The following is a 24,990-nucleotide window of genomic DNA, read 5'->3' as shown; positions in this document are numbered from 1 at the left end:
AACGAGCCCTCGTCGCCAGAGCACGGGCAGCGGCTTTCACCAACGGCGTCCCGGACTAGGGACCCGATCAGCCTTCCCTTCAACTAAGGCATTGTGGCTTTAATAAACGTTTACATCATCATCGCGTCAAGCGACCATCCTCATAGAGAAGCAGAGGAAAAATTCCTGAAAACGTTTATTTACCGAGGTTTGCGATATCAGTCGAATTACTCGAATGAGCACCTCAATCTGCACATAACAACATAGTCTGTTAATCTCATTTACTGACCTAATGCGGCGTCGTTGGACGAAGCATCGGGCTAACAGGCAGTGCAAGCTACCCAAAGCAGCATAGGCGTAAAAAACTGAAAAAATCGGAAGTAAATTAATCCGCATTGGTTCCTAGACGACACAGATTCACAGTAATTGCCACAGCTTATGTGCCCTCGCTTGTTCTCGTGCTCTCTTGATTCGTGCCAGCCGCGGTTCGCTGAGAAGCACCTCGTAAAGGCAATTATTTTGTAATGAACAAAAGCGGCGAAAGCACGTTTGGTACTCATTTACGAGCGAAAACGTTGTGCCGATCAATTTCGAATGCAAACAGGCAAGCGGCTGGCAATGGCCGGTTCGGCGCTGAAGCGTCTCTTGGAAAATGGAACATCCTTCAACCAGTTCTCGCATGGTTGGAGCACTCAGGAACACAACATCCAGGCATTGCACGGCGATGAAAGCCTCGCGAACGCAGGCACGCAGCAGTGACGTCCGCACGACCAACGTTGCGCACAACAACAGAGCGGCGAAGTCGACGCGGGCAACACAATGGCAGAAGGAGCGCGCGTAAACAAAATTAAGCGGCTCCGAGTGGTTCAAAGGCATGGAAGGTGACTTCACTCGACTCTAAGCGGGCGCACGCATCGAGGGCACTACTCTAGCTTCATGCGAACTTCGCATGAGCGCCATCTATCGATGCAAATGCGGGACAGATGCAAAAGTGGGCCGCCGTCTGCGTCGGTCGTCCGGTGGCTAGTATCAATTGTAACTTTGTTGCCTCTATTAGGCCATATTTTTACCGAATGTTTCAAAAAGGTATCATATAAAAATTAGGAGGGCTAAGTGACGTATGTTTTCTCATACTCGGCTGTCGTCTGTTATTGAGACGCTACCAGTGGACGTAAGCTGTCTACGCATACGATCCTCATCTTAATGAATGTAAGTTGTTCAGAATGTTGAGAGGCATTTAATATAGCCAGTGCTTCTAAATCATTAGTACGTAGCACTTGCGAGGTACTGCTAAGCAGATGATTACTGTGAAAGAGTCGTCCGTTCGCATGTAGCCTTAAGGGCTACCTCGTCGGCACTTGGCAGTGACGACTCGTTTGACGCCTCCACTGCTCTGTGTTGGTGCTGTCAAAACATGACTGCATAGTCATGCATGTAACCTCTTGGTTATTTAATTTATATCATGTAGGCGCCTTGAAATGTGCATGCCAATCATGAAGTTACCATACGATCATAAGAAGTGTGTTCGGGCAGATAACGTAGTATTGAAACAGCGTCCGCGACGGTGTACTTGCTGGTTTATAGCATTCGTTTCGTGTTATAATTTCGGTAGCCGTGGGCATGAAATATTCCTCTGGTTTCGCTTTGCGCATATAAAGTGCACGGCCCAGGATTTATTGGATTGAGGTTATCCTTGCGTTGGAATGCATTTACGACTCTGCCTGTTCCTTTTCCGTCTCGAGATTAATTGCCCAGGTAGCGATTTTGGTAGTTGTTATTCCGTGTGTATGTTCTCATAGTTTTAATTTTCATCGTTTGTGTACCGCACTTAACGAGGATTCTTTTTCATTTTTTTGTTTACAACGTAAAGGACCAGTCAGGAAAAGTTGGTCTTCTGCTTTAGCCAAAAAAATGCCGGAAGAACTGCAATCGAGGCTTGAGACGAGTTGCTGCCTGCAATTCTAAATGTTTCGTGAATCGCTTTGAACTGAAGCTGTAATATACAGACCTCATGTTTCAGGTCACTATCCTGAAACATACTGAAACATTCGGTTGACTGCGTGTTTGATCTGGTAATCTGTTTCGCCCTTCCAGCGTTCGCGTAGTGCTGCATTGTAAACAGCTACAGTAACACATGCTTGGGGCACGTTTGAAGTCCCAGGCGTATCAGAGCTTATAGCTTGAGTCATGAGAAGCCCCATGAGTCATCTTGACAAAAATACTCAATGAGATCTGGATGGCTGTCTTTCTGTTTTGTGCAAACAATCGATCAATACATTTCGGTATTCAGCTGAAGCGCTCTGTGAAGCTCATAAACTTTTCCGGTGCAGCGTGAATAAGGAATGGTGATGCATTAAGAAGAAAGCACTGCCTAGTGTCAATGTTTTTGTGCTGTACTGACTGCCTCAAAGTGTCGCTGATTGATGTAGCAGATTGTTGGGGGTGGGTGTTTTGTTCGTTGAGATAGAGGCTTCCTGGTGGGTTTGAGCAGTGTCTACTGGTGTCTTAATTTTTTTTTGTGCATGCTTCAGGTTTCTTTCCTTTGCAAATTTCTCACGCTTGAATCGGTGCAATTGTTGACATAGGTATGTCATCATATTTGGGTTGGGTTCTTGCTTTTTTTTTTTTGCATTGAATTGTAGAAAAAGTTTCGCACACTTGTAAAAAACCTTTTGTTTGTCAGATTACTCCTATTATTGGTTTTAAGTTTACAGAGGGCGGTGTGTGACGTGTGTGCATTAAGTATTATTTTACAACTTAAGCTGTGGTTAATTTTCTGTTTTCTTGCTGTGGAGTTTTATGTAGTCTTTGGAAGCAAAAACAAAAGTGTTGTGGATGGAGCCACATAAGTTATGTATTCACCACAGCATTAAATTGCTGCTAATGAAGCAGGCTAGTGAAATAATGTAGTAGAATGCCTGAGACACACTTCTTGCATAACGTATCCTGTGTACACTTGCCGTCAAAAGTGAATGGAAGGCGACTTTGTCAAACAAATTTAATTTCTTTAAATCTAAAGCACAATGCTGCATGTTTGTTAGGGCACAGTCCAATTTGCACAGTCACAATTAGGCTGCACATATGCATTCAAGGATACATGAATTGGGGGTGCAGTGATTAAATTTTTGCATTAATATTGCCTTCCATTTACTTCTGACGGCACCTGTACATGTTAATTTTTGAAGTACAAATGGTTTTGCATTAGTTCTTTATTACTCGGCCAAAGTTGTGCATGGTGCATTATCATGACTAGTGAGCACTAGCTAGCACAGGTATTTATACACTAGGTGTTTAGTGCACTTGGCTGATGTTTGGAATGAAAGTGAATTTAAAGACAACTTTTATTGCTTAGAACATTGTTTAAGGCTATCATTCAATCATTCCAATGTTTATTTACTTGCCCTCATATGGAGACAGTCGATCTAGCACATGCATAGTGTTACATGTTCTGGGTGTTGAGAATTTTCCTACTGTTGGTGAAAATTAAGTACATTTGCTTACATGCACATCAGATTGCCCTCAGGGGGCGTTTAGGAGAAAATGTATCCGTCTCCTCTATAGTGTTATTGTGTTTAAAGGAGTATTAGCACCCAGTTAGGGTTGTGTCTTTTCTTTGTAATGATGTGCAAGATGCTAGTATTCATGGATGACCACGTGGTATATGCTTGAAACCTGTATGTAATTTAAAATTGAAATGCTTGTTTCATGCTGTATTGGATTCAGTTTCAACAGCCGAAGGATGTCCGTGACGTCAGTATACTTCGCATGAGGCGTGAAAAAAACTGCAATATAATTGCTGCTTCTTCATCTGTTATCATTTAAACTCTTGAGGCAGGCTGGCATTGTAGTGAATTAAAATGACGAGGCAGTGTTTATGTGGTAGGTTTTTCATGCCTCACATGACCTATATTGACCACTGGCGTTGGCTGCTGGAACCGAAACTGAAACGGCATGAGACAGGAAATATAATTCCTAATTATTTAGGGGTTGTAGGCGTATACCACTTGGTCATCCATGTGTACTGACATCTTGTGCACTGTTGCAAAGAAGAAAGCACACAACCAAAAATTTAGTGCCTATACTCCTTTAGTATTTTTTTGGCTGTGCTGTTCTTTTGGTGTTCCTTTGTTATATTTTATATTTTGTTTAGAGATGGCTTGAGCCATTTTTTATTAATTATGATGATACATTACTTTAACGTCATTTTAAATTTTCTGTGTTGTAAATCTTTCTATTGACATCATCATTTCTTGTGATCTGTTTTAAAAGTAATCTTTTTGTGATTAGCCAAGGGAACAAGCTGGTTTTTGGAAAAGGTTCTCAACCGTATATCACATTCAACAATTTAGAAAGAAAATGACAGTTTACACTAGGTAGTGAGGTTTTGGAAAATGTAAGGGAGTACATGCATCTAGACCAAGAACCATGAGAGAGAATTAACCAAAGAAATAAGAATGGGTGTGAGTGCATTTGGCAGGCATGTTCAAGTAATCAGGTATAAGAGGGAAGTTTGTAATAGTCATATCGTGTTAGTACTTATCTGTGTGGCTGAAACTTTGAAGGCAATGAAAAGGCTTGCAGTTGAGTTGTGAACTGTGAAGTGAGCCTATGGAAAAGGAAATAATAGTGCTAATGCTAAGAGACAGTGAGAGCAGTGTAGATTAATTAGACAGTGAACACAAGTCAGTTGTATTGAGGCTGAAATCCAGAATAAATGGACTCGGGCGAGGCAGGTAACGCCAGACAGCAGACAATGACCTTTTTTTGGGGGGGTGATAACAAACTGGTTTTAAGGGAAGGAAAATATACCAGCAGATGGCTGAGGGTCAGATGGGACAAGGCTAGGAAATGTGCGGTGATAGGATAGAAGCAGCTGGCATTGGACAGGATTATTCTGAGATTAATGAGACAGGCCTCTGTCTTGCAGGGTATGTGACCAGGCTGATGACAATGGTTATCTGTTTACATGCAAGAAAGCTAGCCTTGTTTTGGTGCTGTTCAGGAGCAGAGTTAGCTTTTTTTTGGGGGGGGGGCGGGTTTGTCATGTGCAGAAATTTCTGTCGGCATATCTGCACCATGTATCTAATTCAGTATGAAGGTTAGGAGCCTTTTGTCTAATTTGTTGTCATGTAGAGAGTAATTGAGTAAGTTGTTTATAAGATTTTTAACTTTGCTTTTACATCAGCTTTTAAAATCGGCATATAACGAACCCTCATCAGAGGTAGTTGTCTTTCCTGCATTGCATAATGGTCAGGAAATGGCAGCGCATACAATCAGATGATAACAAGGTGTTCAAAGTGCTTGCCAATGCTTGACAGTCAAGCAGCATGTGTTGTGATCATGGCAGCTGCGCCAACATCTTCTACATCTTAAAAGACATGAATTGCACCTGTATTTTTTGTGTTATAAATTGGCTGTTGTGCTGCCAATGCTTCACCATGCAGCATTGCTATGAAGCTGGCTTAACATTTTTGAAAATGGACCATGGTTCTGGCTGATTTTCTTGACACCTTAATTGTCCTTGAACTCCTTTGCAGGTGTTTAAATATTAAGAGTTCTGAGTAAAAATAATAGTAGTTAACCAGTTCTTATTCAGTTCAGGAATTTAATATTCACTACCTATGATGTATATTCACTCCCGGGGCAGTGTTTGTAATGTGATTTCTATGAATGAAGTTGTCTTGCTGACTAAATTTGCCTCATATTAGCGGCTTATTGGGAGGTTCTATGCTATTTGAACAAAATTGACATTTGGTCTTTTGTGTAGCAGTTCATAGTACAGTGAAACAGTGCGGAGAGATGTCTGGACAAGGAAGAAAGATGATGACAGACAGCGCTTGCCCTGTACCTTTCTTCCATGTCCATCGTGTATTTGTGCTGTTTCACTTCATGGAATTTTCTTTTGTTTCGTTTCCGAGCACAGTTTGTAGTCATTTTCACCTTTACATTCGTGCATATTCAATTGAAATTTTGTGTATCCACTAATCTATGCTCCTTTTCTTGCACGGTTGTCATGATTACAAAGATTATAGAGTCTGCTTGCTTATGCCCAAAATGCTGCTCAGCTGAACACTGTTTTGTTTACTTAAATTTATAAATGGCATTACATGCTTTGAAGGGGCTTAGATTTTCTTTCTCTCTTGCTTTCTTTGTTGTGAGTGAGGGAGAAATATTTGGTGTTTGACCAGATGTCTGAAGCCAGTGTTTAAAAAATATTAATGTTGAATTCGAAAGTTTTGCTTTTTGCACACACTTAACCTTTTATGAGTTTCTGCAAACAGTTTTGATCTTCTTTCAAAGAGCATTGCTCATACTTATTTTCGTCTTTCTTTTTAGCATTTTCACATGCCGTACAGCGCTCCATGCCTTAATGGGCACATGCTACTCCAGTAAGGGCAAGTCAGCTTCGCTGCCGTATTCTTCAGCGCCCATGTCTGCGTCATCTTCACAAGACAGTGCACTACGTCTACCACGGCCTACACCATACACCAGGGGTAGTGTTGCTCCCATTGATACATCAGAGGTGACTTTCAAGCGGTGCATTCCACCCCCTACAAAGTACCGTACCAATCATACACCACCTGGGAATGCTGCACAGTCTCACCCCAAAACTGGTGTCACTGTTACAACGGACATTACAGAGAGAGGAGGAAGAAAAGCTGTCACTGACAATGCTGATGTGAACAACCCCAGCCTAAACAATAACTTTGTTGAAGGAAACCCTTCTAGGGACATTACAGGCTTCAAAGGAAACGTCCTTGATAGTGCCACACATGATATAGTTGACAATGGTGCGCCGGAATTAAAAACAGAAGGTGCCAAGGTAACTTTAGAAAACTCTGACCAATTGCGCATTCAGTATGGTACGACAAAGATACCGACCAAGATAACAGCACACCTGAGTGGCTTGCCAAAGCCTCAGGTTGCTGTTGTGACTACGAGAATCCCACCTGTGCCACAGAGGGCGGCAAGTGAGAAGCTGCCAGCAGCAACACGTGCACTGCAACCAACGGGAGAGGCTGGAGCTACAGAGAAGAGGGCTGTCTGTCAAAACCGGGTGTCGCCAGACAAGGAAAGTATTTCTGACAGGAGCCACAGTGGAGACAGCGGTAGCACCGACTACGACTCTGGTCTGGGCCACTCTCTGAGTGATCAACCTGCTGGTAGCGAGAGTGGTGGGAAGGCTCAGAGCAGCAGCACGACGCTACAGGAGGAGTTGCCGCCTGTTCTAAAGGAGGCCACTGGTGCAGGAAAGACGTTGGACTCTGCTGTGCTGCCTACTTCATTCCCTGTAGGAGCACAGCTGGCCACAGCTGATGGAGCTGCCTCCAAGATGGGTGTGTATGACCAGCCAGACTCCTACGCGGCGTACCGGGGAATCCTGTCATATCGGCGCATCACCCCGATCAAGAAGTATTCTGAGGCTCCTCAGTGGAAGCGAACAGTGGAGCCAAAAAATTCCAAGGGCCTTGGGAGCCCATCTCGGGCAGTCATTGCAAAGGGGATTTTGACCAAGGGTGCGAGAGCGGCCCATGCAACCAAGGATAGCTCACCGGAGCAGAAGAGAGAAACTGGAGCAAAAGTGGCTTCCACTCTGCCATCGGCTCCACTCACCCCAACTAAGGAGGAGAAGAATGGTGGATTTCTGAGCCCTACTTCAGATGGCTTTCTGATTGATGATGACATTTCTGACCAGCCAGGCCTGATTGCCCTTGAGCGGTCTAGGGGGCGAGGAGCACCATCAGTCAAGAAGTCCATCTTTGAGCTGCATGCTCTACAGTCATTCAGTGGGCGACAAAGTAAGGTTGACAGGACTTTGGATGACCTCCACCCCTTGTGCTCGGATGCTGGGTCATCTTGTTCAAGCCTGGGCTCTGATGACCTCATGCTTGACTTCGAGACTCCATGCAAAGATTCTGTAGATGTGTGAGTAACCATTCTGTTTTACTTCTTGATGCACATAACTACCAGCATTTGCAACACTTATTAGCTTAACTCCAGTTCCTGCATGAAACTCTTAAAAGTGCACTAAAGAGGATTCTGAGCTCGCCTTTTTACCACGGGAACTAAATCGGCACGCTCCAAGCATTTTTAGAAACTTTGAATTATTGTCCTGTGCACCTGATTTTTCAGTTGAATCGGATTAAACGTCCCAGCTCCTGCCTTTTTTTCTTAACTGACCTCCAAGAGTCAACCAACGCGTGGAGTGCCTTTTAGTCAGCTGCATGGCGGCTTGCCGCTCTACCATGATACGTAGTAATACGCGGAGTGACCGATGAAAGCAAAGAGTTCACGCGTATTTTCATTTTCGTAGGCCTAATTTGCAGCATGTTGTCTGCGACTGAAACTGTTTATTCACGGAACCCTAAGAAACAAAAGCGAAAGCGGAGCCACCACATGACTGGCTTTTTAAAAGGCACTCCACGTGTTAGTTGACTCCTCCTACTCTCGGAGGTCAGTTAAAAAGGTAGGAGCCGGGACGTTTAATCACAGTTAATAGGGAAATAAGCCTCACAGGACAATAATTCAAACATACTTAGGATGCTCGGAGCATGTAGATTGAGCTCCTGCGGTAAAAAGACAAGCTGAGAATCCTCTTTGGTGCACTTCAGTTGCATTTATTGTCGCTTAGTCGACCGTGGTATTTTATCCAGCACCGCTACTTTCAGAAAACCACCAGGAATAACTCTTTTTCTAGGGTTGCAATATTTTGAATTTTATTTTGCAATCTTCTGCTTTCTGTATTGAAATTCTGAAGTTGATGATAAGTTTATTCACGGTTCTTCCTTTCACATCAGATGAATCTCCGCATGTAAAAAAAAAAAAGGAAGAAGTCTTTTGGCAGTGCTGCACTGGTTCAGTTTTGGCATTACATGAGGCACGCTTTATATCTTTTTGTGCAGCAAAAAATTTTCACACTCTTGCCTAGCTGCAGTAAATTACAAAAAAATTGGAGGGGACACTTAAGTTCTGTCCTAAGGGTGTGACGTGATAGCTAATAGGTTAATTCCCATGCATGCAGAAGGTCATTATCGACTTGTGCATTCATAGATCCCTGGGAGTCCTCGTACCACTCCTGGTGCAGCGGTTAAGCTATGTGCCACTATCCTGCACCTGCCACCGGTATGACTTGTGCGACCCAGGTTGCTCTTCCCGAGCGACCAGTCATTATTTTTTAACTTCCACCTGCCACGGTGGGCAGTTCGCTCGCAATCCGGTGGGCAGGTTGTGATTGTGCCGCAAGGGGACGGGACCTACGTGGCCCACCTGCCTCCTAGGTTGCTTCTCTGGTGATTTTTCATGGATTTTTCGCTTACAGTCAATGACGCTGACAATGCTGGATTTTCTGTGACACAAGCTCATTAATGCTATCGCGTTAAAAGCTCTATTACTTTGTTTGTATTTTTGCCATTGTACTGCTGTCTTTGATAACTGTTCAGCAGAGGCAGCTGTAGACTGCTGTATTTATTGTCCATGATTCCTCTCAAAATGCATTAAGTGTGTTCTTAGACTGGTAGGCTGAAGGTAGTCTCAGGTGCATCTAAGCTATAACATGCATGCTTGAGCTCTACAAATTTTACATACATAGTAAAGTGATTAACATCTTAACACCAGCAATCAGGCCTATATCCTGATATGGACCCTCATGATGACTGGTCCCCAGAAATATGTATTAGATTGTTAAAGCAGCAGAAGAGCTTGTATTGGTTCAATTATGATGAGAAGTAAATTCGCACTTCTTGTGCTCATTTCCTGATGTGGTACCAAACCTAGAGTATGGCATAGCTACTCTGTTTGTTTTAGAGCGCAACTCTTATGCGCCCGTTCCTGCGTTCCACGTTGTCGGCGGCATCGACATTGTCGGTGTTACCGGTTTTTCAAGTAGCAGAACGAAACACCGCCTGGAAGGTGGCTCTCGCAGCAGATCCTGGAGGGTGGCTAGTGTAGCACACCACCTCAGGTGGCGTGTGAAGAGCTGAGCTCAAACTTCACATTACTGACTGTCGTACTTGTCAGTCTTTTTTTTTGGCAAAAAGCTCAATAAACTCTAAAGAAGATGACATGCTGTGATGAAATGTTCGAAAACACATTTGTTCATCTGTAAAACGAAACACTTTGTAGTGATTGGCTTCAGCCAAAGCTGCTACACAGCTACAGTAGCGTCATAGTATGTCAATTGCTGCTTTGATGTCCTCAAATGAACTAACTATTGTTCCAAAATTGGCATGCTTCAGCGATTGCAAGTGACTGATGCCTTTTCTGCTGTCTCGAAGGCAACAGAGCATACACTACAGCAGACATGCTGAGTGCATCTTGGTAGTGCATCTTGGGCACTGCTCTTTTCGTCAGCATGTCCAAGTGCGCTTAGTACTGCAACTGGGTGCTACAGCCATTTCCACTGCCTCGGCCTATTCGTGCATGCTGTCAGAAAATGGTCCTTGCTGGGATGGAAGCTAGAATATGGGTCCAGGTTGACCACAGGCAGGAAACTGCTGCCAGACATGGGATATTGCAGATATGTGTGAGTGGTGATGGTAACTGCAGGTGTCCCATCTTGAGCACATAATGTCAACAACCAGTTGAGGAGTGGTGCCTGACTTGATATGCTTAGAATGCATGCTTTTGCTGCTTTCACTTCTTACCTTTGAGCATAAAGAACACGTTCAAAATAATGCTACCTTAACCAAGATTATACCTTTGGCACTTGCTTTTGAACCTGCTACAACTTCCTAGCTGGAACTTTTTCTATGCCTCTTGCAATTGAAAATTTGATATAATTAGTCATGTCAGCATAAAGTGAAAAAAAAACCTTCCTGCTTGGTGTACGCAACCATCAACAAAACTGCTCTAGTTTCATTCTGGCAATGTTTACTGCTGTTTTTTAAACCGTTGGCTCGTGTTACATGGGGCACCCTGCAGAAAAGCTTATTTTCATAAGTAATGGCATGGGAATATGTTCTGAGTGTTAAACTGTGAGTACTCCACTTTAACAGTGGTTTAGATTTCAACTATATATGGTCGATTCATTTAAGGGAAGGCATTTTATTTGCTTATTATGTTTTGAGGTCACTGTAACAATGCTGTGCTGCTCAAAGCCCCAGACACTTGCGGCTCCAACTCAGTGTCATAATTTGAATGCGTGCCTGCAGTGTAATAATGATTTACACTTCTGATGACTGACCAGAGGCTTGATTTTTGCTATAATATCTGTAAGGTGTGCATGATCTGGTTTCCACTAGTGGCCATTTCTTTTCAAGCTGCACTGTGCTGTTGATATACTTGATGAATAAAAAATAGTGAGCTGGTAATCCCCATTGCAAACTGTAGTATTTGACAACATTATTATTCTGGAAATATTCCTTTCTTCTCTCCTTATTATTGTTTTGTAAGTGGACTGTCTCATTTTGACATGAGGTAAAATAAGTTATTCAAGAACTGTATCATACTTTGTTTATCGTGCAGTTTTCCATGTATAGATTACGGTTCCCACTGTTTAAGTTCAGACGGTGTTTGTAATTTGTATGTTGCAGTTCATCCAGTCCTACTGTAAAATATGCTGGAACACAGCTGAGGAGGCTTGCACGCTCGAGCATTGCTACACATGCAGAGAAGAGGAACTCGTGGGACAGTAACCACTCAGAGTGAGCTGTGCTGGGATACTGTTTCAGCATTTTGTAGTGCAGAAACTGCAAGTGTTTTAAACAACAGTAACCAAAAAAAGGCTCCTGTGTTGTTTTTTAAGTTATTTTTGTTCCTAACCTTTCTATGCTTCATTGCTTTAATGCATGGTGCACGTGTGCAAGGTTCGTGTACAGTTTCTATTATAATAACCCTTGAATGGGGAGGGATTTGGGGTGATGCAGTTCAGTGAAAATCAGACTTTTTGTTCTAGTACTATAAGGTATCTGTTATGTTAAAGGCTACTCCTGAGAGCAGAAAATTTACAGCAGGCCGATCATTGCTGAAGTTTGCTGATGCTAAAGATGGAGGAGAAAATGTTTCAAGATTAGTCTGAATTGTAATTATTGAGGCAGACCTCGCTTTTCTTCATTTACTTGACATGACAGGTGTGGTTTATAGTGACTATAGTCTACATGTCATACGTAGCGTGCAACGCTGCGAGCGCTAGTGTGCCTCTTTGCGCTGCCTATGTTTGCGCCTGAAAAGTAGTTTGTCGTACTTCAGTGTACGGTCAAGGATCTATCATTGTGATGAAGTTCAAATACCTCAACTGGCAACATTCTGTGCTTCGTTTTACTAGTCGCATTTCCGTCCAGGCCATCATCAAAACCTCGTGAAGTAAGAGTGCCATGCTGTGGAGTGATACACGACTGGCACGCCTAATTGCACTGACTATACATCCACGTCCAAAAAAGTAGTTCACTATCAGTAAAAGTTATAACGAGATTGTTCAATAACTGAACGCCTGCCTGCCTTGTCCATGATCTCCAATGCCAAGCATGTCATTGTATACAGTTCCATATTTTCATCAAAACCTTCACTGATTCTTTGAGAAGTACGAGCGATATGTGGCAGAGTGATTTGGTTTTGTGGGTGCACTACTTGTGTAGCCTCTGCAACGTTGCGCGCTAAGTGTGAAATGGATTGCAGGACCCAAGAGCTGTGCTTGTTCAAAAGAAAACATTCGACAGAAGTCTGTCTGGTTGGGAAATTTAATGTTAGGAGAAGGTAAGTGACGCCAACCAAGTAAAATAGAGGTGCATTCTGCCGTTTACATTGTTAGTTCGTTTCACTTGTCGACCATTTTCTTAACTTCATCCTTTTATTTGAAAAGAACTGGGAATTGGAGGCCATAAAGTGACATTGAGCTTTATTTAAGGGAAATTATACAACGAAAGCAGTCAGTAATAGAGGAGCAAAGGCTGACATGCAGCTTTCTAAATTCACTAATAAGAAGTGTATTGAGAAGTTGATAGTAAAGACAGGTTTTGTTTTTTGAAAGTGCTCACTTTGCAGCATTTTTGGACTTGCATTGCAGTGAAGGGGCAGCCCTGCGTAGGGCTTCAGACTCACTGGCATCTCGATGGCCCCTGAAGACACCATGTGCTACCACAACAAGCGAAGTGCGCCCACGTACCATCAGCTTGCCCCTGCGGCCACCTCGTCAGGTGGTAATGCAAGAGTGTGATGATGGTGGGGTCAAGTTGGACTCTTCTTCATACCGTTCAGTGTGCCAGGACCTCAATGGTCTCAAGACCATGCTTCTCAAGCTGCGGCGCATCCTGCAAGACGTGAGAGCTTCAACTTGCATTTTAAGCATAGCTGAGATGCCCACTTAGCCATGTTAGTTTGGAAAAGGGGGAACTTGTCAGTTGTGTTGGCTCTTAACTACTCCCACCTCAGTGCACGCAGCACATTACGAAATTAGCATGATGACTGTACTGGAGAAAATCAAATGAAAAAAAAAAAAACAAGAACCTAATGAACTGAAAATAGTAATTTTGCTTTTGTAGGGGTATTCTCACCTGTGGAAATGAGTTTGTCTTGCATTTATCTTTTTGAGGTAACATTATTTAATTCACTTCACCTTGAACCGCAACAGAATCTTACTTACGTATATATTTGTGGTTCTCAGTTCTGCTGCGGTTCGCTTGGAGGTCACTCAGTAGAGAGGAAAGCGCATTTTTTTTTGTGCTGTGTAAATTTTATCATCTGCATAGATAAGACTCGGTTCAGTTGACTCCAAGGGCCTATGTTCCACCTTTGTGGTAGAAATGTATACATAGGTTGACCATTCTGAGCAATTAGAAACCCCACCCAATTTGCCAAGAACAGAACTGGAGAATAAATTATATAGTATGGGTAGGCTGCTTTGAATATCCTAGGTCTGAGTGAACAATGCAGAAGTGGAATTAGTTGCTGTTGCTGTATACATTGACTTGCATCCTTGATGCTGGAAATCTGGTCCTGTATACCACTACTTCTAAAGTATATTCTTCATTGATACCTGAAGGATGGCTTTCCCCCTTTTTGGCATGCAGTTTGTGGTGTCTGTAACCATTGTTTTTTTTATTGGAGCTAATTTCAAAGTTAACAGGGATGCTTTTTGTCAGGTTGGACAAACTCTAGTATCATTCTTTGAGTGCTGATTTGTCAAACTTTACTACTCAGATTGCTTGCAGCTCTTGTAATGGAGAGAAAGAGACAGTTTTAAATGCCCAGTTTGATGTTGTTGTAGCAGTGCTTCTACCTGTCCTTTCCCTGTTTGTCATGACTGTGCTAGATTAGGAGTGGAAATGAGAGGTGTTGGAGGCACTTCGTTGCAGGGACAAGCCACTTTTCCCAAGAGATAATGTACTAATTTTGGGGAAGGTAGTGTAAGGTGTTGGACATTAATAGTCTTGTGTGAGGGTGCTCCTGTGTCGTGTATTGGATAGGTAATTCCTGCAATGCAATTGGGGCAGGTAAGGCATCCAGGCAGTCCTTCTATATTGCGTGTGTTCTGGGGGCCATTACTGTTTGTATGTGACACAATCTAGTGCTGTCTTGGCATGTGATATTTAGAGGGGAGGTAAGTGAGGCGCAGTGTGTGTTTTCACAGTTATTATTGGATAGCTGTTTTTTCTCTTAGTTGTGATCAAATCAGAAAATGGAATAGATTGGGAGTGAAAAACAATGAACTCAGAATTGGAATAGAATCAGAACTGGAGTATATTAGCGAATGAAAGAAGCATGCTATCGTATTTCCTCTGGATCAGTCCAGTTGATTGCCCCTAAATTTTTTGCATGAAAATTGATGCACAATTGTAAGAACTGACCCCATATAGGTGCAGTGTTTTCTTGGCAAGGCCGTATTTCCACTGAAAACCTGCATTTATACATGCATTTACAACTCTTGCGAGGACCTTACAGCTTAATGGTTAATGGTTTCTCTTCTTGCCAAGCATTGTGTGTGCATAATGGGACTAAAGTTCATTCACACTTGCGTGTCGCAGAGGTTGTGTGACCATTTTGGTTGAGAAGCGACAGTTGCAAATGGTCGCATTGATCGAAATTTCGCAAGCTTCAAGCCAGTTTCATGCTGTTCTAATTTCTGTCTTTGCGACTAATAGTTTCGAGCCACTGAAGTGAACAGAAGCTTGTTCCACATGCAGCTTCTGGTTGCTGGTCACAATCAAGAGGGATAACTCTCGTTCCGGGAACGTTACCCGCAGGTCGCCTTTGCAGGTGTGCACACAAGACTGTAGAGGCATTTCCTGATCGCAAGCAATAGGTGGTTGCATGCCCTTTGTGACTCGCAAGTGTGAATGAGCCTTAAAACACCGTCTATACTTAATACAATGTTTGCATGTTATCCATAGGGCTGTGTCAGCTTGTTTCACGAAGGAAGAATCCAGCTTAGCTTAGGCAGTCCTCAGATTCGCCTAGGTCTGAGGGCGGGGACTGAAACCCACAGACAAGTGACAGCAATAGCTTTAGCAAACTACCTATATGTTCACCCACTCTCAAGCCCACCCGTATCACATGACAACTGGTGGCACATTCTCAAGAGCACCTACAGCAGGGCTCACATGGCCGTTATGGCCCAGGCACACCTGTGTACCATTCTGGTTGGCTGCCAGTGAATGCGGGAGTTTTAAATTTTGACACGCGACTGTTACACCAGTAGCATTGGTGATGCTGCTTATCCTAGAGAAAGTCCTCTGTGTAACCATTGCTGTAAAATTTACCTGCTGTTGAGCAGTTTAAGCAAAGTAGCATTCCGGACACTCCTGGACAAACCTGTACGGTAGAACCCATTTATAGTAAAGTCACTCGGACCAGCAAAAATCTTTACTAATCTTTACTATATCAGGGTCTTAACTATATCAGCTATTGGGGATGTCATGGCTCTGAGGATGCTCTCTCGTAATTAATTGGCTTCTAGGTTTATAAAAGGATAACTCACCTTCCAGCCTGCTCTTATTGTCCCTTTATGTGATAGTTATTTATTTTCAGTTATCAAATTTCATGTTGTCATGTTTACGTGTTGTGAAAGTACCGCATTTGCACAAATATAATGTGGCTATGAATATAACGACAGTTTGATTTAATGTGAAAACCAAAGTTTTGCATGAACACGATGTCATTTTCCACAGCCTCAACGTTGTTTAATTAAGAGGCAGTAAAGAAACGTGTGCTAATTAGTCGAGGCACGACAGCACCGCTCACGCAGTGCCGCTGTGTCATGGTTTCTTGCCGCCGCCTCCTTGTGCTTCATGCTGCAGTGCGTGGGAGCTGGTCATAGTGTCATCGCTGCAGTCATCCGCTTCAGATTCTCTGTCAGTAAGAACGTCATCACTATTTTCTTCACTTGAAGAGTAAAGTAGGACATCCTCATTGCTTGCACGCACTATCATCTGACAGAGTGATCTCCCGCACCAGAACCCCGCCCAGATGATGCCAAGTTTGTTAGAAAGCGCGGGAAATTCGATGCAGGCCTTCCTTCCACCATCTAGTGTGCCAAATCGCATTCAAGAGAAGCGCAAATGACGGAGCCTGTGCTGCCATCGATGTTTTATGCAGTAAAGCACCATTTGACGATTTGGGCTGGCCCAAAGCCACTTGCAATATTGCGGAACATCCATGATGACCTCAGCTCGTCACCCTTAAGGGGTTAACCATTGTCTCTTAAATGATGTTGACGCTGTGGAGGACGATGCCGTGTTCATGCAAAGCTTTGGTTTTTACATGGAATCAAACTGGTGTAATATTCGCAGCCGAGTTGTATTCATGCAAGTGCAGTACTTCCACAAGACATACCCGAAATCGAAAATGTGATAACTGAAAATGAATAATTATCACATAAAGGATTGACAAGAGCAGGATGGAAGGTATTTATGACTGTTCCTTTTATAAGCCAACACTTTGTATTAAGCAAGTAGCTAGAGAGCATCCCCAGAGTGATGTCATCACCAACAACTGATATAGTAAAGACCCTGATATAGTAAAGATCTTTGCTGGTCCGAGTGACTTCACTATAGAGGGGTTCTAGTATAGTAATTCATGACATGTGTGGCAGTGGAAGGTGTGCAATTTGAGCATTACTTATACTTCACCGCCAAGACAACAGTAACTGAGTTGTATGCAGCTTATTTGTTTTTGACAAAAACATCAAATGGTAAGCCAACATTGAGCACAGCACTGTCTTCATGTCTAAACGAGGGGGCATAGTGAAAATTTGTGCCATGTTGGTTGCCATCTGTTTGATGCACTGTGATGGAAGACTGTGGGCTGTAGTATACATCAGTCAGTGAAAAATGAACTGCATAAACATCTTATGGTAGCAGTGTTAATGCAGGTTGATAGGCAGTTGTGAAAGGGTATCTCAACATGCTTGCCAGTCCCTAGTGTACTCTTATGGGTGGGACTTTTGGCACTCTTAAGAACACCCAGTTTCAGAATGGGGTGGGAAAAAGCAGAGCATTGATAAGTGAATACCTGAAGACCTACTGAAGTGTAAAAAATACTGTAAATTGCATTAGTCTCTACTGGTGTAGTCTTCATGATTAAAATTTCAGCATGGACCATAAGGCAGTTAAATAGGTAACTAAAAAATTTTGGTCAATCAGTTGAATAACTATGACTACTATGTCATCATTGTGTGTATGCTGAGGCAACAGAGAGCTGGCTGCTGACCCGAAAGATGCAGGTTCGATCCTGGCTGCGGCGGCCGAATTTCGGTGGAGGCGAAATGTTAGGGGCCCACACACTGTGTGGTATCGGTATGCGTTAAAGAACCCCAGGTGGTCGAAATTATCTGGAGCCCTCCACTGCAGCGTCCCTCATAGCCCAAGTTGCTTTGGGATGTTAAACCCCATTAACTGAAAACTGCAACAGAGAGCCATTGAGGGCAGCATCCATGTAGTTTGTGGCATGTAGCATTGGAATTTTTTTATTAAGCTGTTGAGGTAAAAGAAATCACCTTGTGTCTGAATGAATTCTTTGCTTAATAATTTGGCAGCACCACATGCAAGCACTGATAATTGTTGCAACATCAAAAGGAGTACTACTAATCTGCTTCAACACCCCCCTCCCCTCTTTTTATTTTTCTTACAGGCGGAGACGCTAAACCCTTTTGAGCTTTCAAACACTAAGGTGATTTGATTTTGCCCAGGTTGAAATTGTTGACTATGTTAAATACGTGGTTACTAATGAGAAAGGCCAGTCATTGGTTACTAATGTGTCTTGCTTTACGTAAATATAAATTAAAGAAGAAACTTGATCAGTATTTATGTGAGCCAAGTACATCACACAGTTAAACCCGTTTTGCATTGAACTTGTCGATTATGCCTTGCAGCTCATGGTTCAACCCGGCCTTAATACACATTACTGAATTAAGCTCTGCATCCCATTTCATGTGCAAAGTTACACTGTTTTAAGCTAGCTACCTGAATATGCTGTGAACATTGTTCTTCTGTTTTTTTTAGTTCAAATATCTTTTGGAAATTTTAAAAATTGTAAAAAGTAATTGTGTATTGTAACTTCAGATTACGAAAAACTTAATTGTGATGAATCTAAGCACAATGCACTTCGTTTAAAAGTAAATAGAAAATATTACAAGTGTAAGAACTGGCTTAAGTATTTTCGAGTAACTTTTGAACCATATGGGCTGCACTTTTGTATCACACGACTAAAAGTGACTGTTTTGTAAATGGCTTTGCATAGAGTAGTGAAACTGCCTGCACGTAATACTCTGCAGACACCTCACAAATGTCTGTTTTCTGTACTAATTGTTGACAATACTATGCCCTTTGTTAGCAACATGAGACATATTCTTGAAAAAAAAATTTAATGTTTTACCATATTTAAGTCATCACGGTTAAAAGCCGTGTTTGGTTAAGTGGTTTTTAAAGCACCCTAGAAGCCAAGCTAGGCTCTGTAAACCCTTAATTTATTCCAGAAGCTAAGGACACATTTGAAAGGGCACCACTTCAATGTAGTGGTTAGTCTCCAAACGTCATGACAGGCTCTGAGCATATCTGCCAAGAAAAGTTTTTGTCAAGAACGGTAGAATTTCTGAAAACATGTGTATGTACTTATACAAAATTAGTAGTAATATATTTGGTGCCCTTTTTATATCATTGCATACTTAGTTGTTCAAATGGGAAATGTCTGGGATGTAGCCTCTGGTCTGGAATGTGGAGAACACATTACAACACTGCTCACAGCTTCAAATCACAGCTTGAAAAATTTAATTAGAGCTTAGTGTGGCATTTTGGCATTGTGCATTTTCAAATAATAAACAAGTGCGCATTTAAAAAAAATGAATGTGGACTTTTCCAGAATTATTTTTATCATGCCTTGGCAAGCACCGATTTGCCTCATGGCTTCACAAACACTCCAACTGGAGAGACGCCTGACTATAACCCCATTGATCCCAGTGAAATCGTGCAGGTAGGTTGCTGGTTTCAAGTTTGATCTTTAAACGTACTGTTATAAGACTGCTTAAGCTGTCAGACAGATGTTTTTTTTCCAACGCACCTGGAAATTGAGGAAATCGCACAGCAGCCTTAAAATTTAGTGTTTTGATTTTTGTCACCCATATATGCTGAAACTTCAGTAATTTGAAAAAAAAAAAAAAAATTGCATGTTTTTTGCTATAAAATGTTGTTATGACTTCACGGTTCAGAATCATTCTTTTATTGGTGGAAATATTTTTCTCAACACCAACTTTTGAGCCATAGGCTAATTTGCTTCCTGTTGTATGTGGTAAAGCTTCAGACATTTGACATCGACTATAAAATCACATTTCTCATCATGTGTGATGGTTTCCTTATTGCGATGCGCAAAAATTATTTGGTTTTCTTGCAGAATAACAATGTAGTCAGTGGGGTGGAATTTCAAAAATGGTATCCAGGAGAAGGCTGGAGGATCTTTCTGAATGCACACAATTCACAAAAGTGAATGCACACAACACATCATTTGCACAGGAATAGTTTAGACCCTCTTGAGCCTGCGCTAGCCAGCTCAAGGTTTTACGCAATTAACTTTTAAAGGTACTATGCAAAAAAGCGGTGTCCTACATGTAGGATGCTAGGCATTTATGACCCACGCTACAGTTAACGTTAAATGATTTAACTGTTGTCACTCTCTTGAACCCTTGTGTACCCTTGCAGTCCTTCTGGATAATGTTGAACAATTTGCCTTTGAAGGACAATAGACACCTCATTTTAGTTTTATGTTTTCTTTTCTGTAACGATGCATTTGCCTATGACCACTAATTTATTTATAATTGAATTCTGTCATGCTGTTTCAGTTTCGGTTTCAGCAACCGAACGATGGCTCTGACATGTAAGCAGTGTTTAGGTCTCGTGAGGCATTAAAAAAGCTGCAATATAACTGTTGATACGTCGTTTGCTGTCATTTAAGTCTTGAAGCATGCTGGCTTAAGCGTTTTAGTGAATTAAAGCTGTGCATCAGTGATTATATATATATATATATATATATTTTTCATGGCTCACGTGACATACTCACTTCTGAAATGTCACAACTGAAACCACGTCACTTCTGAAGCCAAAACAGTGGGGGAGAAGAATTTCAATCATAAATCATAGAGTGGTTGTAGGTGAATGCCACATAGAGACCTATGTACACTAATGCCTAACGCATCATTTGAAAAAAGAAACATGCAAGCAAAAATTTAGAGTCTATCCTCCTTTGAAAGAGAGCCACCACAACCATGTGATACTGATTGCCTATGCCGCCTTAAAGGTGCACTGAAGAGGAATCTGAACTCGTCTGTTTGCCACGGGAACTCGGTCTACACGTTTCCAGCATTCTTAGAAACTGCGATTTATTGCCCTGTGTGGCCTATTTCCCTTATTAAACCGGAATAACGTCCGGCTCCCTCCTTTCTTTTTTTTAAATTCCCTGCATACGGTGGGAGTAGTCGACCAACGCATGGAGTGCCTTTCAGGCAGTCGCGTAGCTACTTTGCTTTCGCTTTTATTTTTTGTTTCTTTTTGGTTTGCGTGAATAAATAGGTCTAATCACAGACTACATAGCTGCAATTTAGGCCCACGGAAATAAAAATACACGTGGACTCTTTGCTTTCGTCGATCACTACGTATCACTCCGCTGATGGCGGAGCGGCAAGCCTCCACGGGACTGGGTGAAAGGTTGGTCGACTCCTCCCATCGTTTGCGGGGAATTCAATAAAAAAAAAAGCAGGAGCCCGATGTTAATCCGATTTAAATTAGGGAAATTGGGCACACAGGGCAATAATTCGAAGTTTCCAAGAACGCTCGGAATGTGTAGATTGAGTTCCAGCAGTAAAAATACGAGTTCAGATTCCTCTTCAGTGCGCCTTTAAAGCTTCTGTGTGTTTCCGACAGCAGCTGTGGTGCAGAAAAGGTATTTTCATGCTTAGAGGCATGGCAGGTGAAGCATGGGCGTGGAAATGCTTTGATTCTGGATGACAAGTAGGGTGTAGTAGGGTTACTGGAAAGAGTAAGAAAGTAAAATGCAGGGTTGTGAGCATCATTTTGGTGTAACATCTCTATTGTTGCTTGTTTGTGGAAGAGAAGAAAATGCCCTACAACAAAATGGATGTGCATGGTCCATTTTTTTCATTGCCAAAAGAGGAAGGTAAAAATGAAACCCAAATAAAGGAAGAGCTTCTAGAAAAACTTGATGCCTGATTTTTACTCCGAATTTTTAAATGTGCTTATGCAGAATCACACTTGCTTGTGCAGAATCAGTTTTATTGTGGGTTACGTCATTATATGCCACTGGAAACATTTTGCAGCATGTTTTCACTGAAGGCTCTAATAATTAATTTGTTGTTCCCTTCAACAGGAAAACATGGACCTTAAGCGGCAGCTTATTTTGATGCAGCAACAGCTTGAGGATAAGGACCACACAATTCGCCTGCTTCAGCAGCAGATGGTGAGACATCTGTGCTTTTTTATGCCAGACGGTAGAGTTTCTTACGTATGCTGAACATTATGCAACTGGGGCTGTCATGGCTATGCACAGGAGTCTGCATGCTATACAGATTAAAAAGATGTAGCTATAACCACTAAGCAAATTGTACTTGCATCATTGGGAAAAATAGGCATTAAACATAGTCATCATAATCGAGTGCAAATTATTACGGTGAGGCATTTGTAGATGCTCACTGTCAGCGCCACTATTAAACTCTCTAATTGCCCGGGGAATTGTGGAAAGCCCATTGCAAAGTCCCCACCCCACTAAGGCGTAATATGTCTGTGTCAGTTGTGCTCATTTTGTAACAGTTCCAGCCAGCCTGTACACAAGCTGCTATGGGCTTTTTTTGGTACACCATCTCAAAATATTGTGTACAAGTGTTTATGTTGGCTGCCTGTATTACCTTTGACAATGGAGTGCAATGCGTATATTTCTATGGATTTGATGGCAATTTTGATGGCGCATACCCTGAAACACATGGTTGCTACGAAGATTTTCGTAGTTTAGTTGTGGAGAATCAAAGCTTTCAACCTATTGCCTTCAAATATAAAACTGTACTCTTGATTTTGTAATGAAGAGATGTGATTAGTAATATCTAAACTAATTAGTCATGCACTTGGTATGTTGTTAAGCAAACAAGAGAAGGGGATGAGGGGCTCGTTATAAATATGAAAGAAGCCAACAGCCACAGAAACAAAGGGGCACAGGGGATTTTTTTTAAATTAATTTATTTATTTTGTGGTGTTGATCAATTTAGAATATTACTGAATATGTTATCGCTTAAAGCTAATTGATTGGAAAAGCAGAAGAAAAAACAACCACATGCCGCTGGTGGGATCCGAACCCACGACCTCCGAATTACGCGTCCGGTGCTCTACCGGTGCCGCTTATGAACTTGGGTGGCGCTGATGAACACTCTCAAGGTTAGGTTACTTGTAAACATAAATACCCCCGAAGGCAGAAGAATTGACAGCCGTCGCCATAGCTCAGAGGTAGAGCACCGGACGCGCAAATTCGGAGGTCGTGGGTTCGGATCCCACCGGCGGCAGGTGGTTGTTTTTTCTTCTGCTTTTCCAATCAATTAGCTTTAAGCGATAACATATTCAGTAATATTCTAAATTGATCAACACCACAAAATAAATAAATTAATTTAAAAAAAAATCCCCTGTGCCCCTTGGTTTCTGTGGCTGTTGGCTTCTTTCATATTGGTATGTTATTTGTTATAATGGCCACTTAGTTGTAGGGAACAACTTTGAAAGTGAAAATTGTGTAAAGGCCATTGCTTTTTTTTGGAAACCTTGGTACACTTAAAAAAAAAAAAAAAACCTCTGTATATTGTGGGAAGTTACATTTTTTCTCTAGAGGGGTATTAGTTGCCATTGAGCATGATTGCCAGTATATTTTGGAATTGTGTTGATAAGTGCAAACGAATTACTCCGTAATATACTGTTAGTTTTCTTTGTAATGGACCTGTTTTCTATGTATGTACATGACGGAAGCAAACAGTCACCGAAACCAAGGAGCATAAAGGATTTTTTTTTTCCTTTCAATTTTTGGTGTTCATCAGTGGGAGATTAATAAGGTAATTATTTAGAAAATAATTGATTAGAAAGCAGAAGAAAAAACAACCACATGCTGCAGGCGGGATCTGAACCCATGACCTCCGAATTTCACGTCCGATGCTCGACCAACTGAGCTACGGCAATGGCTGTCCAGTCTTCTGCTTTTGGGGGCATTTATGTCTAGTGTAACTGAACTTTGAGAGTGTTCACGAGCACCACCCTCGTCCATTGTGGCAGACGTAGTACGTGCTGTATTACCACGAGTGTCATGTAGGATAGGAACCTGATCGAACGGTGAGGTCGGAAGCTTTGCAAAAACCCTCTTATGCTATCTTCGGCATCAAGACTGCCAGAATCGAGGCCCTCAGAAGCCAACAGTCACCAAAACCAAGGAGCATAGGGGATTTTTTTTTTAAATTTTTATTTGTGGTGTTCATCAATAGGAGATTAATAAGGTAGTTATTTTAAAGATAATTTGTAGTTGTTTGTAGTAGTAGTATGTAGTTGTTCAGGTTTTCTACTTTGTTAGAGGCAGAAATGTGATCAGGTGGCTGTCTAGAGTGGCAGCCATCTAGAGTGGCAGTGGTCTTATAAGGGTGACAAAAGCAAATAGTTGTTGGTGTAGCTGTTGCTGACAATTGCTGACAATTGCATGCTGGAGGCTGCTATCATATTATGCATGTCTATTTGGAAACAAAATGTTAATTTGTTCTCTGCACAAACTTGTTGTGGTGCAATCATTTTCATAGTACAAGAGCTGTGGAGATCAAAAAAGTGAAACGTTTTATCTGCTGCCTTTAAAATAGTGTTTAAGGAGTTCAGACACGAATTTTTGTTGTGCCAGCCGTTGAGGTGACTCAGTGTTGTGGTGCTCGGCTGCTGACCTGAAAGACGCGGGTTCGATCTTGGCTGCTGCGGTGGAATTTCGATGGAGGCGAAATGCTTGCTGATTGCTGCTGTAAAATGATTGCCACTGTATCTCCTAATCTGCTGTCATGAACATTTCTGACTGATTTTTACCACTTCCTGATGAGCCTTCAAAAGCAGTTACATTATTGCTTGTAGTTGCTGCATTTATTTATTATTTGCCTTTTTTTTATTTTCAGACAAAGTACATGAATGTAGAAAGCACTGAAAAGGATCCTGGGAAAGTCAATGCAGCTGTGCAGACAGAGAGGGTAAGCCAGGTTCATTTTCAGTTGAGTGGAATCTCGAGTCGAAATGTATGTACTGAAACTAGTTGCGTTTGACCAGTGCTGAAATGTGGAACGATCAGCGAGCGAGCATTGTAGTCTGGTAACGCCGAAACTTGTATTCTGATGTGTGCAGTCCATAGTCAAGGCAGACAGAACTGTGCTGTGACAGAGTAGTAAAGGGAATCTGTCAAGCATGTCTGCTTTATTTTTGTAGAAATTTTAGGTTCATACGGTCCTGCGAAGACAGGTGAAGATGGCTTTGTTTGAACCACATGGGGCGACAACCACTGGGGGATTCTTCATAATTTCCAGGCTCTTTA

At 42.1% G+C, this 24,990-nt stretch overlaps 1 protein-coding gene across 6 annotated transcripts in view; it reads left to right on the top strand.

The window, feature by feature from the left end:
- Positions 1-921: 921 nt before the first annotated feature.
- The window catches only part of LOC149351652 (uncharacterized), a 45,881-nt gene continuing 21,812 nt past the window's right edge, over positions 922-24,990 (top strand). For 4 of the 6 annotated variants that reach the window (XM_089580988.1, XM_089580992.1, XM_089580991.1 and 1 more), the window contains exons 1-8: positions 922-1,188; positions 6,316-7,905; positions 11,511-11,621; positions 12,980-13,232; positions 18,040-18,078; positions 19,267-19,377; positions 21,781-21,870; positions 24,581-24,652. In XM_089580988.1, the coding sequence (XP_089437114.1) occupies positions 6,350-7,905; positions 11,511-11,621; positions 12,980-13,232; positions 18,040-18,078; positions 19,267-19,377; positions 21,781-21,870; positions 24,581-24,652 (2,232 nt within the window). In that variant the 5' untranslated portion in view covers positions 922-1,188; positions 6,316-6,349. The remainder of the gene's footprint in view (positions 1,189-6,315; positions 7,906-11,510; positions 11,622-12,979; positions 13,233-18,039; positions 18,079-19,266; positions 19,378-21,780; positions 21,871-24,580; positions 24,653-24,990) is intronic. The other 2 variants (XM_089580990.1, XM_089580989.1) reach the window with 2 other exon arrangements.

Source organism: Amblyomma mixtum, chromosome 3 (assembly GCF_055824585.1).
Source record: "Amblyomma mixtum isolate Tamu chromosome 3, ASM5582458v1, whole genome shotgun sequence".
NCBI classification, from domain to species: domain Eukaryota; kingdom Metazoa; phylum Arthropoda; class Arachnida; order Ixodida; family Ixodidae; genus Amblyomma; species Amblyomma mixtum.
This window is presented reverse-complemented; position numbering and strand designations above follow the sequence as displayed.